This window comes from Simochromis diagramma, unplaced genomic scaffold (assembly GCF_900408965.1).
Source record: "Simochromis diagramma unplaced genomic scaffold, fSimDia1.1 OVJJ01000293.1, whole genome shotgun sequence".
In the NCBI taxonomy this organism is placed as follows: Eukaryota; Metazoa; Chordata; class Actinopteri; order Cichliformes; family Cichlidae; genus Simochromis; species Simochromis diagramma.
The window spans coordinates 13,334,587-13,358,371 of NW_024386801.1; the positions used below are offsets into that span (position 1 = coordinate 13,334,587).

Here is a 23,785-nt window from a genome sequence, read left to right on the forward strand (position 1 = left end):
GTTCAATACACTGGTTCAATCTCACATTAATGCAAACATGTGATCAGCCAATCAAATGGCAGCATCTCAGTGCATTCAGGCACGATCAGGACAACCTGCTGAAGTTCAAACTGAGCATCAGAATGGAGAAGGAAGATGGACTACAACAGCAGAAGACCACACCAAATGCCACTCCTGTCAGCTGAAAACAGGAAACTGATACTACAATAATGCCTGGTCTGGTAGAGACAGAATTGAGTGTTAACAACATAAACGCATTCATTCTTCTTGACTTGTATCAGTTGTTCAGGCGGTTGCTGGTGGTAAAGTGACGTATTTGCATCCCTTTGTCCATCCCTTTAAAACCACAGAATACTCATTTTCTAATGGATGCTTCCAGTAGGATAACACACCATGTCACGAAGCTCAGATCCCCTTGAACTGGTTTCTTGAACGTGAAAATGAGTTAACTGTACTCACATGGCGTCCACAGTCACAAGATCTCAATCCAACAGAGCACCTTTGAGGTGTAGTGCTACGGAACATTGGCATCATGGATGTACAGGTGATAAATCTGCAGCAACTGTGTGATGCTGTCATGTCAGCGTGGATCAAAAATAATGTTTCCAGCACCTCACTGAACCCATAGCACAATTAACGCAGTTCTGCAGGCAAAAGACACCATACTCTTTGCCCCACATTCATGATGTAGAAGACCAAGTGACTTGTGCTTCTGTGCTGTAGGTGTCAGCCTGCCATTAACCTATATTTGCTCAAAGAGAAATTGGATTAAAAGTTTGCGTAAAGCCACAGGTGCTGTTGGGTTCAAGGCTTAGTCAGCCCGAGTGAGAACCTGCTTGACACAGGACACGGCTGCTCAGCGAGTAGCTACTGAAGGATGAAGTGTCAAAGAAACACTCGCTTCTGATTGGTTTGCAGACACTGTAGGCGACAACGGCTTAATTTGACTACAAGAAAGAAACAATCGCAACTATATTCTAATTTTTAAGGGGCTTCGTACAAAACAGGTCTAGCAATATACATATAAATACCATGGTTATTATCTTATTTCAACAAAATCGATTTGTGCTTCACTTTGCCATTGGACGCACCGTCTTGTCTCTGCGCTCCTCCAAGATCTCGCGGGATTAAAGATGTAACGGGTGGTTAAGAAAAAAAAAAAGGAAAAAAAGGTGGTTCGGTATCTGCACCGGGTTGTCAGCAGAGCGGCACAGGTAGCCAGCTGCACCTCTGTGGGCTCACGCTCGTCTACCTAGCGACGCTTGACTCAGTACGTGACACGACTGGGGAGTATCTGGAGGTGCGAGCCTCGGCGAACCAGCCCGCTCCATCATAACCGGCGCAGGTCACCTTAGCGCTCTCCTACCGGCATTTTCCGTCCACCGTCTCCGAAGATGATACCTGGCAAACGCAGAGCTGCAGTCATGATCTTCTCGGTGGCGATATTTGGAGCTCTGATGCTGCAGTCCGTCTCATCTCAGAACGGTAGGAAAGCTCTCCCTATAGAAAAACGCAGCGTGTTACACATCATGGTGAGAATGCGGTTTTAAGGGAGGCACTGGCATTGGCTGACTTTGATGCATTACATTTTTTTTTTTACTTTAAATGAATCACTGCAAGATTCCTCCAGCCTCATTAGATAATTCTTTAACGTTACTCTGACAGAAACACACACCAGAGCGGATCGATTGGCGTCTTGTTGGCCCAGCGTTAGAAAAGAAGGGTTAATAAATCATTAATGGGCTACAATCTGTACTGCTGTAGTGAGCCATAAGGAGGCCTGTGCAGTGTCCCTAAAACGTCCTTTGAAGTGTGGAGCTGAATACTGAGCCGATACATGAGCGGTTCAGGCAGCAAGGACAAGTTCTGTCCACGGGTAGGATCGTGCCACACTGAAGTTTAAAACCTGTGATGCCAGCACACAAACACTCTCTCACATGTCCAGTCAACATGCTGTCACGCGTGGGTCTGCTCAGAAATGGCAGGATAGGGATCAGGAATTCAGAAAAAATAAAATCCTCTGCTACAGAGTGAAATAATTGTATGCATCAGTGCAGGTCCTTGTAACATGTAGGCCTGTGTAATTATGTAGGACCTTAGAAGCGCAGCTCTGTAAATAGCATCAGTCCATTTTGCTGCATGTTCCTATTTTTAGAGCAGAGATGCTGCACTGGGAACTATGGCTTTAATGTCCTCTTGCAACAGTGAATCTGTTAACTCTTTGCTGAGACGTGCTGCACTGCAGAATGGCATTGATTTCCCAGCGCAGCTCCACTTGCCCAATTCACCCTCGGCTCGTAAACCTCATCCCCCCCCAAACTGATTAGGGCTGTGTAACCCCCCTCTCAGCCCACTATCTGTTTGTGTATACTGTAAGCGTGCAGTGCTTCTTGCATCCCTTTGCGAGCTCTGTGTGCGGACGAGTGAGAATGGATTGAGCTCCGGCCTTCCCCGGAGTGGTCCATGTGTAGGATTGCATTACACATCTCCTCCTATACTGTGCGCCCACTCATAACATCTCTTCTCCAATCAGAGCTGACAAAGCTCAGACTTCTGATTAGAAATACTGGCTTTACATCCGACAGGAGGAGGTAGAGATCAATCTTCTTTATTGCCTTTCAAATATTGTAGTTTTCTCTCTTCTTCTTTTTCTTCTTCCTTTCTTCAGATTGCGGTCACACAGAATATTAACAAACACTGCTGCCAGTCACGTCCCAGAATCCATTTGGCTGCTTATATGTGAAGCTATATCTCAAAAGATTAATACAACAGTATATCATGTTGCTTCCTGTCGAGATGCGTTATCCCCCCTCTGACACCAAATATCAATGTTTTTTCACAACATACAGATGCTCTAAATCACAGGTGTCGAACTCCAGGCCTCGAGGGTCGGTGTCCTGCAGGTTTTAGATGTGTCCTTGATCCAACACAGCTGATTTAAACGGCTAAATGACCTCCTCAACATGTCCTAAAGTTCTCCAGAAGCCTGGTAATGAACTGATCATTTGATTCAGATGTGTTGACCCAGGGTGTTATCTAAACCCTGCAGGACACCGAGGCCTGGAGTTCGACACCCCTGCTCTAAATAGATATCAATCCAGTTTGATTTACCAGACTCACTTCTTCATTTCTCTTTGAGCTAATGTTTTAAATGAAGTGAAGAAGGAGAAGAAACTGACTCACATGGGGGAAAAATCAGACTGCCAGTTAATTGAATTGGTATTTAATGCAATAGTAATCTGTAACACAACAGTGCAGAGATGAAATAAATGATTCTTTTCCCAATGTATCAAGATCGTATCTTGTGATTCCCAGCCCTACTCTCTGTGGACGTATGAGTCTAAAGTGAAGTTAACATAACAGACTGTTTAAACAGTCTGAAAAACAAAGTAATGTTTTATTTTCAGAAGCTAAAAAATGATATTTTGTGAGCTATTTCAGTTTGAGTTGTAGATTTTATTGTTTCAGTACCTGATGAATTGGCCAAATTACAAATAATTTGCATTACATTTGTAGATGTTTCCAGAGACTGAAAATGATTGTGTTTAAGGAAACGATTTAAACATGTAAAACTAAAAGATGTAACAATGTATTGTATTATAATAGAGCAAATTAACAAAAGCATATAAAGCACGATAATTGCCGGGGATATTAAATATCAGTTGTTTTCATTGCCCAGCAATCCATTGATTATTACTCTCACTTGGCTAAAAGATTATTTGGTCAACATATGGACGAAGAAGGGAAAAAGCGGGGAACAAATCTCATCACAGTTTTCCGAAACATAAGACGATGCTGACATGTTTCTCATGAAAATTTAAACCCCGAGCAGCTGAGGAGCACACAGGAGAGAAAAAAAAGCTAAATCCTGCAATTAAAAGGTTGGAACCAGTGAACAGTTTGTATTTTTGACTGGTAAATGACATAAACCATTACTGATCACGACTAACCACAATTGCCCAAATTTATTCTTTTTTTCTGATAATTATTTGATGGATGCATTGTTTCATCTCTAATGTGCATTTCTGCTATATCTAACATCAAAGGAAATCCCTACAGGGAAATGTAAGAGAAGTAGTGCCGTTTTCTGAAGCCCCACGATGCATATAAAACATTAACATGCTTGAACAACACAGTTGTCAAATTCAGTTTAATCTGATTGCATGTAAGTATAATTATTGTTACTATAACACATCAGCTCCCTTATGTTGCATTTCAGTGCTTCGAAATGTTTATTAAACTATATCAAAACATTTAAGACACATATATTAGAACCATTTTCACTGTGCAGTTAACACCGTCCAGCATGTGAATGCATGTAATTGCTGTTTTCTTCAGTATGTGTTGGAACATAAACTGGGACTGTGGCCAGAATTTCTTCATTTTAGACACATTTAAATTGGATTCGTCAGACGATTCGAGGTCGTCTGCTGTCAGTTTGTGCTCTTGGATTTGCAGTTTGAATAATAAACCTGAAATTGGCACACAGTGCCATAGTGTGGATCCGGACAGGAACAAACACTTTGATAAAGGACAAAAGAAAGTTAGGACTATTTATATACTGGACTGATGGGCAGGTGGAAACAGGTGAGGAACGAGACACAGCTTAACCTAATCAACACAGTTTATTGCAAACCGAAAAGCCGAAAGTAAAACTAGAGCGAGGAACGGCAGAAAGGTAACCTTCAAAGCAAAAGAGGGAACAGCTCAGAAGACAAAGGGTAAATGCAGCGGCTAACAAGAATAACAAACAGTGGAACAGATGCTAGTAGAAAGACAAGAAAGAGGAACAGATGGGGAAAAACAGAGGAAACTAAAACTGCTGCAAAGAATAAAAATAAACACCTGAACTTGAACTGAAACCAAACTGAAAGGCTAAAGGTTTTAAAAATAACAACAACAGCAACAACAACAAAAAAAAAACACGAGTCAAAAAGTGCAAAAGTGCAAAAATATAAAAAATACAAGGACCAATAATGCACAGATCTTACCAGAAAAAGCATATAAACACGACATCTAAAGACCAATTATTTCATTGAGAGAACAAAAGACACACACACACAGGTGCTTTATGCACATTAAAATTCAGAAAGAATTTAGAAGCAAATTGGGAACGCAGACAATGAAAACGTTAGATGGCGATAACAGATTTTTGGACTGTCACGCTGATATAGCGTATATGAATAGATCTCTTGATAATAAATGTGATGTGATTTGCTACAACAAGAACAATTTTACGATGTTGCATTGGGTTTTTATACGTTTAAGTGTGAAATAGGCAAATTATTTCCTTTAACATGTCAATATGAACTAAATGTTCTTTGCACAATGTTATGGCTGTTGAGTTTAGCACCATTTGTTTTTAGATTGGTTGCCTCCCATCATCAAAGGTTTATGATGTAATTCTGTCTTGCACCAGATACAAAATCTCCCAGGAAAATCACTAAAAAATGAGAAGACGATAGCAATTTTATTTTCCCCTGGCATTCATCAGTGGCGTTCCCTAAGCGATGGAAATAGCGCAGCGGCAACAAGCGCAGTAACTGTGGAAAGTAACAAATTAAAGAAAAAATTAATTGGAGGGGATAAAGGAGGTGAAAAAATAAAAGTGAACCTCAGTCTTTGTGACAGCAGTACAGGAAACACATCTCACTGTGAGTAAAAACAGATTCATTGCTAACAGAAGGAGCTTTGATTTGTGGCTCAAATAGGGACTGTGTAGATAATTTAGGCCTTAATGAAAAGGACAAACATTACAATTCTCCACAGTTTGGTGAGCTGTCCTCGCCCAGCTCATGTGAAAAGAAGCACATTTTGAAATCCAGCTGGAGTAGCATAGTTTTCCACCCCTCGAAATCCCGAGCCCGCGTCAGTCATGAACGTTCTCGCTGAGTTGCACCAGGAATGTGACCTTAAGTTGCATTCAAACTTTGAAGTGCTGTGTGAGAACTTTGTCTTTGGACATCATGTTTAATTTAAGATATTAAGCTAGCTTATTATTCACTAATGGAAAAAAAACATCCCACACATTAGACGCACACAAAACTAAACCGAAATCCTCCTGACGCGAGTGGCGTCATTCTGACATGTGCTGTACAGTGGTGTGCGAGGACGTGGCTACTGGCTCAGCACTTTTAACATGTCTACTCTGTCGGAGTTGACAGGGTCTGTCTCTCAGCATTTCTGCGATAAAAGCTGAGGGGCTGGCTTTAGGTTTCAGTCATGTTATTTGCTGGTTTGCATGTATGAAGGAATCTTTATGTGCACACTGTATATGGGCTGGTCTTCAGGCTGTGCAGCAGAGTCTTGTGATGTCAGCAGCTTGACACAGAAACCAGGTGATCATCTGTCTTGTGATGGTCTGTCTCATCTGGTTGGTTGGCTGTCTCTTCTTCCTACTTTGTTGCTGTAGAGTGCTTCTATGGAAACGCAGGGGGTCTATCACCATGTGCCCACACACTCCCCAGAGACCCAGAGCTGAGGCTTCTATAAATCTCTTGTCTCTCTGCAGAGCCTATAGACCGTGCTTATAACTTCCACCTCCATGATTAATGGCATTTACATTTAAAAGGGAGACATTTCAATCCAGTCAAATTATAAGCAGCTTGTTGTATCAGTGTCCTTGTTATTCAGTAATTACATAAACACGATTTTCTGAGCACTGAGATATTTTTATTATACAGCCAAGAAAATGACAAGGTCGTGTGGAGGACTTCTTGATGTGAGCGCTGTGCGAGCCAGGCGCAGTTTTATATGATGCCATTAATTGCACAAAACCAAGTGAGAGCAGCCTTGCAGGGCCGTCCCAGAAGAACTGAATTAAAGCTTCCCAGGAATAGCAGCAATAATAGTTTAGACAGATCTGGGGTTGTCTCTTTTTCCCAGAGCAAAAATTGTCAGTATGATGACTGATGGCTCATCAGAGGTGAAACTGTTTGTCAATGAACTGATTTGTGACTTTGCATCAGACGCCATCACATTGCGCTGGGCTCTGGTTGAGAGCGAATGGTCGCATCTGATTTGTTTTTTCATATTTTGTGTAATATATACTGTATATATACAGTGGGTGCTTGTTGTGAACATGGTGAAGTTGGCTTAAGGTGAGAGGAATTAAAACGTCTTGAGCTGACAGAGCCAAGATGAGATATATAAAAGGATTATTTTAAATTTGGTGTAAAATTTGTGCAAAAATGTTTTTTGTAGCGGTTCACACTAACCGCTAAATTTTGCAGGAGAAATTTTCAGCATTTATTTTTTGGACTAAAAACTCGATTTTTCACCGATTTGTTGAAATATGTACAAAAGAGACCGTAATACAGATTCAACTTCTCGATCAAACCAACTTCCTGATGTTGCTTTCTAGTTAGAATAGGATGAACCCAAAATCTCAATTTCTTTCTTCTTTGATTTCGATTCAGAACGCACTGTGGATAAAAATAATGCTTAACTGAAATCTGTGGGGTGATTGTGTAACAGCAAAGTTGGTAGTAGAAGAATTCCTTACAAACCAGGAACCTTTCTTTAGTCAGATTTGACTGGTGTTCGTATTCATCACTGGGACTACTGAAATTAAAGTTGTGCCTTGAGGTGGCTACAAGTGGTGAGATTCAAGGATCCTCTGATAACAAGTCCCTTTTCAATTGGGAAAAACTAATGAGTGCCAGATTAATTAATGAAGGGAAATGATGATATTTGCAACTTTAATCTGAATTTATCAACATGGCTAGACATTTTATAAACCAGGAAATGATTAGATTAATTGGGGAGTTAAGCAGCTGTCATTTATTCATTTATTTATTTCTAATTTTAACATAATTTGTCTGTTCTGTTCATTATTTTGCATTTGTTGCTGTTCTTTTCATTTTGTCATGTCCCTTGTCTGGCTCCTGTTTTAATTTAACCTGTTACTTTCTCACCTGCACCTGTTTCTCCTCTTTTGTTTTGCCTCTGGACACGCTGCCCCCGTAAACGACCACCACCAGCACCGGCGGGCTTTGTGAAATCACCTCTTTCTGAGACTAAGCTCACAGGTGACACCTTTGAGCTGTACTGTGACGTGGTAGGTAACCCCACCCCCGAAATCCAGTGGTGGTACTCTGAGATCAACCGAGCCGACTCTTTCAGGCAGCTGTGGGATGGTGCCCGGAAGCGGCGGGTGTCCATCAGCACCGCCTACGGCATCAATGCTGTGAGCGTGTTGGGGGTATCGCATCTCACACTAGACGATTCTGGGACATACGAGTGCAGAGCCAGCAATGACCCACGGCGTAATGACCTCCACCAAAATCCAGCCACCACCTGGATCCGTGCTCAGGCCACTATAACAGTGCTGCAGAGTGAGTGGTCAGTGTAGAGCAATCCTCCCCCAGTTCCTGTGTGATTCAGCCTCCATCATACCTCTCCAGAGGAGCAGTAGCTTCCTAAGTAGGTGCCACCCTCCCCCACAGACCTGAGAAATGAGGAAAAAACACCATCCTCTCATCTTCTTGTTATCTTTAGTAAGCAGAGCTGAGTAGTATTCTTTTAATGCTCATCCCACATTTCAACTCTTACTTCAAACTAGAGCTCACAGAGCCCAGTTTTTTCCTTCTTTTCCTCCCTTTTCTCCTCTTTTCTTCTAATTTCCCAGAATTATTAATTATAATTGTGGTTTTTCTCTCATTGTTGTAACCTGCTTGGTATTTGGCATTTGGTATCACCTTCATCACAGCCATGTTTTATTTGGAGAGTGATAGCACGTCTCATTTCTGACTCATATTAGCGCTAACAGTAGTTTCTTGTTTGCTCACCAGAATCACAGTGCTTTTTCTAGAGACGTGTATCTTCTTCAGCAGACTGGCTTATAAAAGGACAAAATGGGGGCCAAATCTCCATACAGTTTTTTTCTTTTTTTTTTTTGGGAGGGGGGCTGAGTACCTGCCAGCACAAACCTGCAGGTGCTTTGTGTGCAGACGGTGTTTTAGGCCATGACTAAAGATTAAGAGCTTCACTGGTGTCTAACTGTGCAAACAAGACATAGATAATCAGGATTAAGCAGAATACTAACTCTCCAATTAAGATCTTCATTGTTTAAAAGCCAACTGAGACGAGCAGCTTCGGCAGGTTACATTTCTACGGGATGCAAACGAGGAGGCAGATTTTAATTGTTGTAAAGGGTTCATTTTAAGATAATAAATCTAATCTCTAAATTAAGTGGAGGGATATTTTCATGAAGCTAAATCAGTTGTGGTAAGTGCAAAGAATTGGTATAAATAACATTAGTGTGCTTCATAAAAAATGTTCTGGAGTCACTGTAATGTGAAACCTGTTTTTATCCACCTGCATTGTAACAGATGTATACTTATCATCATGCCTCACACAAAACACATCCACCTGCTATAATTAAACCAAGTGCTTCTCCAAAGCTAGCCTGTAATCCGAAAGCTGCATTTTGTTCTGTAAAGTTATATTTGGTAATGTAGTTGCTCGAATGGGTGTATTTCATGTCCAGCTGCCCAGAAAGTGAATGGACCTTTACTTCAGCAGGCTGGGATGCCCAGAATAATTCCTCCCACTTTAAACTATTCCTGAGCGTTATTGAAAAACGACCAGTCGTCTGTAGTGTCTGAACTCTACATCTTCCAGCGCGCCTTCACCCACTACTTCTGCTGTGGCTGAGCTATGCTTCTCTTGCAGAGCCGTCCATTGCTGCCTCTGAACACGTCACGCTTCCAGTGGAAGGAGAAAGCCTCACACTGCAGTGCAACCTGACCAGCCCCCACAGCACCGTCCAGGAAAGCTTCTGGATGAAGAACGGCGAGGAGATCCCAGAAACGCGTGACTCAAGCAAGAACACTGAGTACAGGTCAGCTTTTTTCACGAGTGTGAGAGGAAGAGGTGTTTAGCAGCCTGGCGTGCGTTCACGTGAGATGTATTTCTGCTCCGCAGGCTGAAAAGACCAAGAGCAGATGACGCTGGAGTGTACATGTGTGTCTACAACTTCAGCACGACTCCTTCGGCCAACGCCACCATCGAAGTTAAATGTAGGTGTTGACTGGCGAGCTAAAGCCGTCTTTGCAATTTTGAGGCCACATTAGAGATGCCACCAATAAAAATGGCCTTGAGCACTTGTATCGCTGTCATGTGAGGACCTGTGATCTCAAACGGCTCTGCTGGCTGCTCAGGGGCAGCCGGTGCCCTTGACACCTCCATCAAGCCAGTGCCCGGCTCAGTGGCAGCAGATGGTGTCTTGTTTGTCTGATGGAAAGGGATTATGTAAAATCTGGTCAGCCTTTTCTGCTGGTGCATTGCAATGGAGGTAAATTGGATTTCAGGGGCAGTTTTCTTGATATTATATGGGGCATTTCTATTATTGCAGTCCGTTTTATAATATACTGAGTAATGCACACAGTTTATGGTTACATTGGCTCAAATACTCTTGCTAGATTAAATGTAATGCTTTATGTTTGAAGTTCACTTTCATACACACAAGTGTTCGTCTCTGCAGTGTAAAAAGACTATTGGAATGACCCCTGCTTTGCGCTTCAGTGCTTTATTCTTAAAAAAGAAAACAAACTGCTGTGCGTGATTTACCTCATGTGACTGTTTTTTAGCTTTTACTCAGATTACTTCATAAATGTGCAACGTGGTTAAAAACAATACAGCGATCAGTGAGAGCATTACTATCAGTTTCAACTTGGAAAAATAACAAAAATTATATTATTATTATTGTTATTTTTAAAAAATTTATTTCTCAAATGTGTTTTGTGTTTTAGCTGCTCCTGAGATTGTAGGCCACAAACGTAGTGAGAATAAGAACGAGGGCGATCACGCTATACTCCACTGTAAGTCTGTGGGTTATCCTCACCCTGTGTGGTCCTGGCGCAGGAACGACAAGGTATGTCATATGAATTTAAATGATACTGCTTAGATATCATTTGTGATGTTTAGATTTTATGATTTTAAAAAGATTCTAAGTCTCATATGTACAGCAACTGGTTTCAGTGGTAAAGTAAATCTCCTGCTAGTAATTGAGACTAGCTACCTAAGCAGAAGGTCACCATTAAGAACACTTAAGGTTAAGAGGTCCACAAATCCCACAGCTGCAGTCTAACACAGTAAGGATTTTATGTGTTTGACTTACTCTGAATATTAAAGCTCAACAAGAACATTTACGATTAACAGAAACAACAAATGGAAAATATTGTAGATCGATTCTTTAATTGATCTACAATATGGAAAAATGAAAACGTATCCAGAATAAATATAAACACAACAGCCACCGGTATAACAGTTTCACCTGAAAAGTATCACACTCGGGCACGACTGTTGTTTTTCAGTCTGATTTTATGTTTTTTAAAAAAAGCCCATGGTCATAGAAAGTTGATTTAAAAAACAATAGCTAACCTTTCAAAATAAAAGTGAAAATACTCTTTTCAGTTTATTTTTACTTTAGTATAACTACATTCATATACAGGGTGGGGCATTTATATGGATACACTGTAATAACATGGGAATGGTTGGTGATATTAAAGTCCAGTTTGTGGCACATTAGTATATGTGAGGGGGCAAACTGCTCAAGATGGGTGGTGACCATGGTGGGCATTTAGAAGTCGGCCATCTTGGATACAACTTTTGTTTTTTCAATAGGAAGCGGGCCATGTGACACATCAAACTTATTGGTAATGTCACAAGAAAAACAACGGTGTGCTTGGTTTCAACGTAACTTTATTCTTTCATGAGTTATTTACAAGTTTCTCTTTGTTCACAGCCATTGACATGTCGAAGAGGTTAACACGTGAGGAGCGCATCGAAATTGTGTTGATATCTGGTGAACGCAGTAACCGGGTCATTGCAGCAGATTTCAATGCAAGACACCCTACGAGACCACCCATCTCCCATGCTACAGTTAGCAAACTGTTTGCCCCCTCACATATACTAATGTGCCACAAACAGGACTTTAATATCACCAACCATTCCCATGTTATTACGGTGTATCCATATAAATAGCCCACCCTGTAGTTAAAGCTAAGTTTTATTGGTAAAAATCTATTTAAAAGATGCTATTGAACTCCAAAATGAAGTAGAAAAATGGATGTTTTTACTCTCCAGCTCCTTGGTTTAACTAGTGTTGATCTGGAGGTAGTTCTGCTGGCACCAGTCCACAAAGCCTTGGGTCAGTTCTCTGTACTCCTTGTCGTCCCCATCAGTGATAGCATAGATAAAACCAGGTGCTTGAAACAATCCTCATCTCAAAGGTGCTCCATTGGATTGAGATCTGGTGAATGTGTAGGTCATTTTAGAAACAGTGTACTCATTGACATGTTCAAGAAACCAGTTTGAAAATATCTTAGCTTTATAACATGGTATATTATCCTGCTGTAAGGAGCCATCAGAAGACGCATACACTGTGTGGATCGGCAACAATACTCACGTAGGTGGGTGGTGAGTCAGTGATGCTCTGGGCCAACAAAATATCCCCCACACCATAGACCACCACAACAGCCTGAAATGTTGATAAAGGGCAGCATGGATCCAAGCCTTAATGTTGTTTATGCCAAATCCTACCATCCAAATATTCAGGTAGAAATTTAGTCTCATCAGACCAAGCAACATTTTTTCAACCCTCTATCATCCAATTTTGGTGAGCCCATGCGAACTGGAGCCTCCGTTTCCTGTTCTTAGATGACAAAAAGCAGCACGTGATCTTCTGCTGCTGTCGTCCATCTGCTTCAAGGTTGGACGTGCTGTGCGTTCAGAGATGCTCTTTTGCATACCTTGATTGTAATAAGTGGTTATCTGAGTTACTTTTTATCAACTCTAAGCAGTCTGGGCATTCTTCTCTGACCTCTGACATCAACACTGCATTGTCACCCAGACAACTGCAGCTCATCCTTTTTAGATGATTCAGAGATGGTTGTGTGGGAAAACCCAGTAAATCAGCAGTTTCTGAAATGCAAGTGGCTTAAATCACCTTTCTTTTCTGTTCTGATACTCAATTTGAACTTCAGCAGGTCGTTTTGACCATGTCTACAAGCCTAAATGCACTGACTTGCTGCAATGTGATTGGCTTATTAGACCTTTGTGTTAATAAGCAGCTGAACAGGTGTACCTAATAACATGTCTGGTGAATTTATAATACCCCATGATCTAAATTAAGGCACGAAAAACTGTCCATGTATAAAAAACTCTCACTGCCAAATCACCAGGATGATTCTCTTCATTCCCTCTTCGTAGGACTTTGAAAACTCAACACGCATCTACATCGTCAGCAAAGACAACTACACAGAGCTCCACATTCTGAATCTGGACATTAATGAAGATCCAGGGGTGTACGTCTGCAACGCCACCAACATGATTGGCCACACTACTGAGAAATCTGTGCTGAGGGTTCGCAGCCACTTGGCCCCCTTATGGCCTCTCCTGGGGGTTTTGGCTGAGATCATCATCCTGGTCGTCATCATCGTTGTTTATGAGAAGCGCAAGAAGCCAGAAGATTTACAAGACGGTGAGTCACCGCTGATGATGCTTAGGAATGTTTTATTAGTCCATTGTTTAAATATAACTGGGGATAGATTAGCTGCCTTCAGCATACAAATGAAATACCTAATGGGTCTGTCATGTAAAAAGGCTCTGGTGTGAGCTTGAAGGCATTTCTTCCCCAGATGCACCGGCAGAGTTGCCTGACACTGTGCCCATCGCTGTGCCCGCATTCAATAATTCAGGCAGCGAGGCTGACCCAGAACGCAGACACTGTTGCACCTTGTCAGGACAATATCATGCCTTTAATATTCATGAGAAATATGATACTGCAGTGTTGAGGAGGTGGGCGGTTTCAATTATTAATACCTTTCCAGGGACCTTGTAGTGTCCTCAATGCAATGTCCCTAATGCAAACTTAACAATGATACTCGTAATTTAGCTGTGAAACCTGGGTATGCCATCCTGCGATTTTCTGATAGCGCTGAGCACTTCATTTGAGAGTCTAGCTACGTCATATATTATGCATTAATGGTATTTGGGCAACCTTTTCCTCTCAAACAGAATTTTGATGTTGTCACCTGCTGATTAGCTGTAGCACCGAGGGAATGACTGACACCTAAGAGCTGTCGGTGGTATTCACTAACGCCTACAGTCATTGCACTTGAATGTTTTCTCAGTACGGTTTATCATTTTATCAGAATAGATTGCAGAATATGGGAGCGATATAGTCCCCTCGAGAATCCGTACAGCCTTTAAGCAGCAAATCACGACGGATGCAGATTGCTTGCTTTCGTGAATTGTTTTACTTGAAACTCTCGGACCTGGTTTCTCTTCTCTCCGCTTGTTGCATATATTTTAAAAGATTGTTTTAATATCTCCCATCCTCCCCTTTTTCCAAATTGCCTGACGTAAACTGGGTTTGTGGTAAGTGAGAGACTTTGCATGCCTCGTGAATTTCAATAAGCATTCAGCCTCGTCATCCTCCCGTCTGCGGCACATTATAATCAGCACTTTTAAACGTTTCAGTTCCAAACTTTAGGTTTTTATTTGTCTTGATAAAATGATTATGCCATGTCTTTGCATCACACTCATAAACATAATCACCGCAGCAGAGAAATGGCATGTAGCACTGTAAGGAATTTGAAGTGTTTCGTCACTTTCGTTATCACCGCAGGGCTGATATTCATGGAGCTGCTTCTCGCTAATCTCCTTGAGTGAACAGATGTTCTTTGTGAGCGCTGCTTGTCTGTGCATGACTACAGTATTTTTTTTTTCCCAGTTTGAATTCTGCCCGTTGTTCTCAGTTGCTCGTGCATTTTATTGTGATGTTTAATTACACTCTGTGTTTTGTGAGTGTTCTCATGAGCTACTTTTCATTCAGCCATTTATATATATATATATATATATATATATATATATATATATATATATATATATATATATATATATATATATATATATATATATATACTCGGAAACCACAGACATAGAGATTTTTAGGGCACTAAATATCAGCTTTAAGCAAAACACCTCATCAGCGTGTGCAGCTTCTTTGCGATTATTTTATTTTTTTTGGTGTTCATTTCTCCATATTTTCCTCTTGCTGCCACAGATGATGATCTAGCTGGACCAATGTAAGTATAAACGTTTCACCTCTTACCACCTTATCTCTGTTTAGCTTGGTAAAGTAATGTGTGTTTTGTTGTAGATTATCATGATGTATCTACTCCAGACAGTCTGTAGAGCTCACTGTGAAGTAGTTCCTAAAACTGGGTCACAAATAACGGTGAGCATCATGTCCTAGTATTTCAGATAAATCACCGGATGGTATTTTAAGGTCAAGTTTGGCCACTGTTGCTGTGACTGACAAGTTGTCTGGATTAGGAAAGTCCTGCTTAAGCCGCCCATGTTTGGCAGTGAGAAGCAGTATGCATTGTTTATTAAATGTTTTTTTTTAACACGCTACAACATAGTTTTAGGCAGATGTGTGATTTAAGGCATAGTTTTGTTCTTCCTGTTTCCCCTCCTGGCTTCAGTAATCTATTGATAGGTGTCCTGGTAACCTAAATTTTAGTTACCTAGTATCTGTTTTTTAAGAGGAAAAAAGCTCACTGAAATGCACACAAAAAAAGAACAGAAAAAACTCTCAGCAGGTAAAAATTATGTTTAAAAATGTTTTAAAAATATTTACATAACTGGTCCTGGGTCTGGTTTTGTCCTTGCTGCAGTCAAAGACTGAATGTAAAAGATGGAGGTAGCCTCAGATCTAAAAACGAATCTAATGCGAGAGCGCTATATACCTGCATTCTCTTTAATGGCCAGCAGGGGGAAACAAAATGTCTATAGAAGAAAATACTAATATGCTTCTTACATGACTTAATACCTCAGTAAACATTTTCCTTGTGTGTTTATGGGCTCAGTCACTAGTTTTAAGTCGTGTTAAAGAAAATGTGATGTTAATTTTATAACTTATTGTCCCATTTAGTATAAAATACATTATAGCATGGGCGTCAAACATAAGGCTAGGGGGCCAGAAGTGACCCAGCAAAATATATATAGGAAAGGCTAAGCAGTGATCTACAAGACTTTTCTATAATTTTACATTTCTAATGTAAAAAACTGACATGTGCTGTTGAAATTGTACTTCTTTATATTATATTAAGATATCTCGGGGATTAAATGTGTAGTTAAATGTCTTTAGACTGACGGAAATTGGAGTTTCACTTATTTGGCCCACATAACTGGGCCAGACTCGGCCCTCGGTGTAAAATTAGTTTGACATCCCAGCATTATATAGACTTAAAGGTTTAGAGACTAGACATGACAAAAGGACTAAATGACAATCCTCTGGCTATGTCCATCTTTGATATACAGTTTATGGCTGCAAACAGTAGTAGTAGATGTTTTCATCAGTGGTTGCATTAATAACCCCGAGCCATCATCAAGGCATCAGTCAACTGTCAACATCAGTCAGTTTCATCTATAAATAAAATGATGGTAAATTTCTACCACAAGCTTGCAGATGTTAAAATTGGTTAATTAGCAGCCTGCAGCGTTTATTTTATGTCATGAAACAGAAAGCGGAGCATTAGCTGTTTTTATTTCATACACGACAACAATCATTTTACAGTTGTTAGGACTGAGATCACTAGTTTCTGTGTATGACATGTGTTCAAAAGTTTATTTAAATTAGGCTCATCTCTGTTCAAGATCAGCTTCTTGATCATGTCCAAAAAATTTTTGCCAAGAGACCAAATATCAAGCGAGCTGATTTATATTTTTCCCCCTATGAAGGATTTGTGCCAGAGTGCCATCTTGTGTCATTGTGAGTGTAGGTAGCTTCATGAAAAATGATGGGTCACCACCCAGACCGGTTGATATTTGATATTTGAAGTGTCCAATCAGGTGTTTTAAGAAAAAAAGCAGCAGCCTTGCTGAATAAACTGTAAAGGTGCATGAGAAGATAACCTTGAATTTGAGATTTGCCATTTACACCACAAGGCATTTTTTGGAGTTTTTTCTTTTTAGGGATTTGATCACAGAACTGCTTGATAACACCTCATATACGCTTTGTTTGAGATGAGAGCTGATCGTGTGTTTTACTTCTTTGTAAAGGAAAACTAACTCGACCAACAACCACAAAGACAAGAATCTCCGCCAGAGGAATACAAACTGAGCAGCCTGTCTGCTGAGTAAGTATTAAATTATTAAGAGAAGCCCTGATAATAAAGATCCGTGGCCACAAACCCAAGATGACTGATTTAATTTAATTTAATTAAGTGTAATTACATAGAACCAAATGAGAACAACAGTTGCCTCAAGGTGCTTTATATTAAAAGGTAAAGACCCTCCAAGAATACAAGTTGACTATACGAAACAATAACTGAATGCTTTTGTCACGCAGGATAACTCATATATACTAATAGATCGCATTTACACTGGGCTAACAAGCTGAATCTTCTCTTTTCTGCAGGTCTCATTACACATGTATTGACCATATGAAGGTAAACAAGAATGGACTCCATACCCGTTGTTTATAGGACACATCTGCCATTAAAAGTATGGTTGTGGAGGAATTAAATGAGGCATGCCTTATGATTTTATTGTGTGAGGGTGTGAGGTCAGGAGGTACCCAAACCATTATAGAATTGTTAACATTATAACCATTGTGACTGCATGCGGTTGTTGACGTTTATTATTTTTCCCCATGCTCTTAACCACTAATTTAACATTTTTACTACTTCTAAAAATAATGCATGCAAGATGTTGACCTTCTGTTTGCTACAGAAATGGCTTTTTTTTGGTTTTATTTTGTTTTTTCTCTGAGAGTGGCTTCATTTTAATAATCTGTACTGTGTGTTTTAGAGGAAAAACGACACTCAGCAAAAGAAAATACCACCGTAATCTGGTATGACAGATGTGTACAGTTTTATCATCCTGCTGCATACCATTGGTTCATTTTATCCGACAGTATCTATTACATTTAAGGGCTTTGCAATGTCCCTCTAAATTTGATTAAGATCTACTGTATGTATGTACTGTATGTATTAAATCATAATAACTATGTATCAGATCACCGTTAATATAAAGACTATCCATATTATATGATGCACTTAAATGTTGAAAAGTATGAAAAAAACCTGTATAAAAGCCTACTTTAGGAAATCTGTACTAATCATTCTAACGTATTATTTTATAATTATGTGTATTGTACAGCATGGCTATTATCCTATGCAATTATCATCCATATCAGTATATTGCAAATCATTGCAGCTTTTGATTTCTCTGTGACAAAGCTTTAATCTAGTAGGATCACCGTAGAGCGTCGATGGCACACAACACAGCTGCATGAATTCTCGACAGCTTACGTGGGGCAGAAAGGAAAGCCCGCGTCCGAGCTGACACATGTGAAGCAATTCCAAGATCCCCGAGTCATTTTTAAAAATAAATATCTTAAAAAATCAGACGTGTCTGGCAAATCAGTTTCTTTGCAAAACACACAGAGTTGTACTCTTAGTCACATGGACTCTCAAAAGTGGAGAACAGCTCCATCTAGTGAGATTTCAGGAGGTCGAAATGGGGAATGCAGTGATGAACATCAGAGCAATAAAGACCTGCAAAGTGAGGAAAGTGTTCGGGGGTACGTTTAAGTCTTACGCTGTGAAAATCAAGGATCAGATTAGATATGAAAAGACAGAAAGTAGTACACGGTGAAAGGACTTTGAGTGACAGCCGAGGGATGAAGCTGCCTTTCTTTTTAGGATTAATGGAGGATGCCACTGAGGTCACGTCTTGAAATGAAGGAAAGGAAATGAGTTTTAAACAGCAGATTCAAATATTCACAGGGCCCGATGTTTAGAGTTCTGTTTTATGGTGCAATGTCAAATACTTTGACTTTGTAGTTCTGCCACTGTTGAGGGAGCTGTCAGGTAGTGAAACAGGCAAACCTACATGTCAAGTCAGCCATTAAAAGCTTTTCATTCATGATTTTAGTGCACATCATTGGAATATGCATGCATACATACATCTCAGTTCACTTACTGAGACTGATCTGTGTTCTTGTTGTACATTAGATACCAGTTCTTTTTGCTTAGTATAAAAAATCAATGTGCAAATTTAACCTGAGTCACATGAGACGTCCTTAGTCTTTGAAGCCTTTTCTTTTTGTTAAACTTTATTCAACACTTTGCATAGTACGAAACTGCAAACATAACAGATAACAGAGCAGTCACAGACATTTATGTAATCCCAAAAAAGATTACTCTACTTTCACATCAGTCCATATCTGGACTTGAAACTGTTCCTCTTAAAAACTGTCCTCTGCTGCTCCTTCTTCTTCTTCTTCTTCTTTAAAAAAAAACGGAGATCAATTTATCTTGTAAAGCTTTAAAAAAAAAAAAAAAAAAAAAAAGAAGTATGATATCTCACTAGATTTAAAATAAATACAGCATATAGTTTTTCTCCTGTGTTATCCTCGAGCTGTAGTGGGAAGCACTTTCATCACAAAATGTGGGAAACTGCTGCAGCACAACAAAGGTGGGCACTATTTTGTCATTCCTCCTGGAAGGTAGCATCGGTTTCTTCCCTGATGGACTTTCAGGAATATTTTAAAAAACTATTACCAGCCGGAGAATAATAAACTATTGTTCTTTGACTTTTTTTGTGTCTTTTTTAACTGTTCTATTAATTGTTTGGGTCTAATTCCTGTGATGTAATGCTGCACCCTGGATTAATATGTCAGCAGGATTCAAACAGTAATAAAAATCAGTCCATTTCTAGAGCAGAGAGACATCTGTGACTTTGTGAACCTGGAAAAAAAAGGAGGGAACACAACTCCTGACAAAAATGATTTGTTGTTCCCTCCGGGTGGATTAATCTCTCGGATGTCAGGTGAACTTTAAACCGGTGTGATGGACTACTTCTTAAACAAGCCAGCGGATTGTTTTAATAGCACATCTAAAGAGTTCTCCAAACTTAATGGAGAGATTAATGTTTTATTTATTTATTTATTTATTGGACTTTATTTACATCTGCTGCCACAGTTGTCAGCATCATGTGTCACAAATGGCATATAATTAGTTGCCTTAAATAAAGACTTTTTGTGGTAAGTGAAACAAAGCAGTGATTAGTGCAAAATAGCATCATACAGTGTGACGTACCATTTAAATGTAAGTTTAGGGTAATACATGATTTTATTAATTGTTTGACACCTAAATGAAATGGTATTTTGTCAAACTGAATCTTTTTTTTTACTTAAACAAAAAATGTTTCCAATGTGAAAAGATACTCGATGTTACTCAAATGTGGAAGCGTTAACTCATAGCGGTAACTTTCAGTATTTCAGGGGTTGTTTAAATCTCTCTATTCTTATGGCAAACTAGTCAAGCTTTGTATGAGTCTCAGCACCCTAGACTTATGTAACAGCACTGATACAAGCTATTTTGGCTTCTGTCTCTTTAAAACCCCTCTCCCATTTTCTTCTGATTATGTCTGTCTTGCCTGGCTTTTGCAAAAAGAACCTAGAGTTTGTGAGCCTCACGTCCTCTGCTTGCCAGTTCAGAGGTTCAGAAAAACAAACAAAAAAACCCCAGTAAACCTATCATTTCTTGTTCTTGATCAGAAATGGCAGCTCCGCACCTCCATCTGCATGTGTTAGCACCAGAATCCATGGCCAGCACAAACATCTTAAGCAACAACGATTACAACAGAGCATGTCTATTCTGTGAATTTTGAGCTCATTGCGTGCTAACTGCGTATATAATCTATATAAAAAGTATCTCTTCATACATATATACACACATACATACATATATACACACATATATATATATGTATGTGTATATGTATGTGTATATATGTATGTGTATATATATGTGTATATATATATATATATATGTGTATATGTATGTGTATATATATATATATATATATATATATATATTAGGGGTGCAACGATACTCGTATCGATATTGAACCGTTCGATACAGTGCTTTCGGTTCGGTACGCATATGTATCGAACAATACAAAATTTGTAATTTATTTTATCAACTTTCCTTCTGACGATGCTGTCTGTGATGAGCGCTCAGTGAATCTGCGTTCGACTACTCCGCCTAGGCTGCACTGTCGAGCGCAGATCCACTGAGCGTTCAGTGGTCTGGGTCTCTCCAAAGATCCTCAGGATTTTCTATACAGGCGCTGTGGAGAGCATCCTCACACAGAACATGACATCGTGGTTTGGGAACAGCTGTGTGAAGGACCAAAAAGCTCTCCAGAGAGTGATCCGTACAGCAGAACGCTGCTGCAGGATTGCTCTCCCCCCGCTTCAGGACACCTACACCAGGAGATGCCGGACTAGAGCAGCGCAGATACTGAAGGACCCGTCCCATCCTGGCAACAAACTGTTCCAACTTCTGCAATCTGGTAGAAGGTTCCGCATCATCCGGGCAAGGACAGAGAGACTCAAGAGGAGCTTCTATCCCCAAGCCATCCGTGCCCTAAACACACACACCCGCCCTCTCACATCATCTATAATTGACTGAGTCAGGACTCTTCCAGACACTAAACCAAGGCACAATGTACATTTCAATTCCTTTAATTTTAAATATGTTTATATTGTCTATCCTGTAAAATAGTCAGATGTCTATTCATATTAATGTACAGAATTCACCTGCTTGCTGCTACTACTGCACATTCACCCAATGTATGTATGTATGTATATATATATATATATATATATATATATATATATATATATATATATATATATGTTCTTCCTCTACACCCCCCCCACAATTTTTTTTGCACATGTCGAGGAGCGTGTCAGGCTACATTTCACTGTGTGTTATACTTGTATAACTATGCATGTGACAAATAAAGAACCTTGAACCTTGAACACAGACAGCATTGTCAGAAGGAAGAGCGCAGGGCAAGCTAGCGAGACAGAAGTTAAGCTCTCCTTGCAAAATGGCAAATTGAACCTCCCCCACCCTCATTCAGATCTGGCGTTTGGAATTATTTTGGTTTTCATGTGACGTATGACCCTGAAGGTAAGGTCATGGACTAAAGTAAAACAGTATATTGGATGTGCCACGCAATGCTCAATTACATGGGTGGGAACTAGTGTGTTAGCGCAGTTAGCTCGTTAACGTGTTGGCCGTCTAGCCCCACGCAGGGGTGGCTTGTTAACGGAGATTTGCCATGTTGTGGCGTTAATGTCATTTCAACGAGATTAACGCTGACAGCACTAGTGGGAACACAACGAATATGACTGCACATTTACTCCGACATCATCCTAGTGCAAAGACAAGTAGAAGCAGACAAAAACAACAAGCATGATTGCTACAAACTTTACCCGAGTCATTTAGACAGCCGTTAGCACATGATTCTCCTTATGGGGACCTGATATGTTTAATATTGTGGCGAGCTCAGACAAGGAGGAGACGGAGGTATCGTTTGGTCTTGCTTCCCGTGAGCTAGCCAGGGAGCACAGCCGTTTATTGACATCTGCAGAAGAACACTGCCGCTAGCTAACTGCTCAGGGCAACCGCACAGCAACAACAACACACAGAGCGCCCTCTGACCCCGGAAGGACACACCGTCTCAGCGAGAAGGCATCACCCGTCACTATGGCAACATAAACAAAACATAACTGTACAAACAGAACCCCGAACAGCCCTGACCCGCTACATAGCCCCCACCTAAGGGGTCAGTCGTCCCCGACGACCCCATTACCCCACACAAAGTCCTGCAAATGTCCAGGTGCCTTCTTTTGGCGCACCGGCCGGGGTCACTCGGGTCAGAACATGGGGTGCCACCATCATCCCACTTCTGACACCAATGTGGCGAGCTCAGACAACGAGGAGACGGAGGTGTCGTTTGGTCTTGCTTCCCGTGAGCTAGCCAGGGAGCACAGCCGTTTATTGACATCTGCAGAAGAACACTGCCGCTAGCTAACTGCTCAGCGCGGCAACCGCACAGCAACAACAACAACAACACACAAGGCGCCCTCTGACCCCGGAAGGACACACCGTCGCAGCGAGAGGGTGTCACCCGTCACTATGGCAACATAAACAAAACATAACTGTACAAACAGAACCCCGAACAGCCCTGACCCGCTACAATATGCTGCTGAGAATATAGCCCAGAAGAAGCGTATAGTATAGCTTTTATTTTGGAAAGAGCCATTTCTCTGTAATAAACTCTCTTTCCCAAAGATGAGTGATTCCTCAATCAGATACAGGTGTTACCGCGCCAGATCCGCGGCGCCGAACTGTAGTAAGGAAACCTCTGGCAGTTACTTGAAGGTTCCGTAACTGACTCGTAGCCGGCAACAGCTTACTATACAGGTCAACTCCGCTAGCAAAAAGATCGAAGGAGGCGTAGGAAACTGCTTCACCGAACTTTATTTCTTCTCTAAGGCACGAACACCGCGTACAGTGGGCTGAAACAGTTTACTCACAGCGAGCATCGCCGACACAACTCTGGCTGTCGAGGGAGTTATTATATTCCTGTTATTTATTTTCTTTTCGTCTCTTCTGTAGCTAACCGTTACTTTTCCCCCTTCTCCGCTCTCTCTCTTCACACACACACCAGGCAGTCCCGCTACACACATCCCGAATACATTTCCCATCAGGCTTCATCCTTAAAGGGCCATGCCTGTAACACAGGGCTTGCAAAATCGCTAGCCCGACGTCCCGGGACTAGCGATTTTTCCAGTCGGGCTACCAAAATCTATCTCTGCCCTGCCTGTCGGGCTATTGTAGGAAGGAAAAATATATGTCAATGCTTTTGCATTCTTTCAGAAATGTAGCTGGGTAATTATGTC

The 23,785-nt window shown here is 40.7% G+C and overlaps 1 protein-coding gene and 1 long non-coding RNA gene across 3 annotated transcripts; one reads left to right on the forward strand and one right to left on the reverse strand.

Moving 5' to 3' along the window:
- The first annotated feature begins 1,010 nt into the window (after positions 1-1,010).
- Positions 1,011-18,422, forward strand: LOC120729954 (neuroplastin-like). Of its 2 annotated transcripts, none has more exons than XM_040025985.1 (8): positions 1,011-1,485; positions 9,676-9,844; positions 9,928-10,022; positions 10,755-10,876; positions 13,216-13,486; positions 15,074-15,095; positions 17,077-17,153; positions 17,435-18,422. In XM_040025985.1, the coding sequence occupies exons 1-7, from the start codon at positions 1,395-1,397 to the stop codon at positions 17,135-17,137; spliced, it is 831 nt and encodes a 276-aa protein (XP_039881919.1). In that variant the 5' UTR covers positions 1,011-1,394; the 3' UTR covers positions 17,138-17,153; positions 17,435-18,422. The 2 variants fall into 2 exon arrangements, with proteins under 2 accessions (XP_039881919.1, XP_039881920.1); XM_040025986.1 differs by having other exon boundaries at positions 1,018-1,485; positions 15,086-15,095.
- On the reverse strand, positions 18,191-19,751 carry LOC120729955. The gene is made up of 2 exons (XR_005695026.1): positions 19,092-19,751; positions 18,191-18,575 (listed from the first exon to the last, which is right to left on the reverse strand). It is a non-coding gene; the product is annotated as an uncharacterized LOC120729955 (long non-coding RNA).
- Between the last annotated feature and the right edge of the window lie 4,034 nt (positions 19,752-23,785).

Bases quoted from the DNA above. Each gene is read 5' to 3' on its own strand.
- LOC120729954 (XM_040025985.1), top strand. From the start codon at position 1,395: ATGATACCTGGCAAACGCAGAGCTGCAGTCATGATCTTCTCGGTGGCG. The intron at 10,877-13,215 runs GTATGTCATATG...CCCTCTTCGTAG, and splicing joins CCTGGCGCAGGAACGACAAG to GACTTTGAAAACTCAACACG. The intron at 15,096-17,076 runs GTAAGTATAAAC...TTCTTTGTAAAG, and splicing joins GATGATCTAGCTGGACCAAT to GAAAACTAACTCGACCAACA.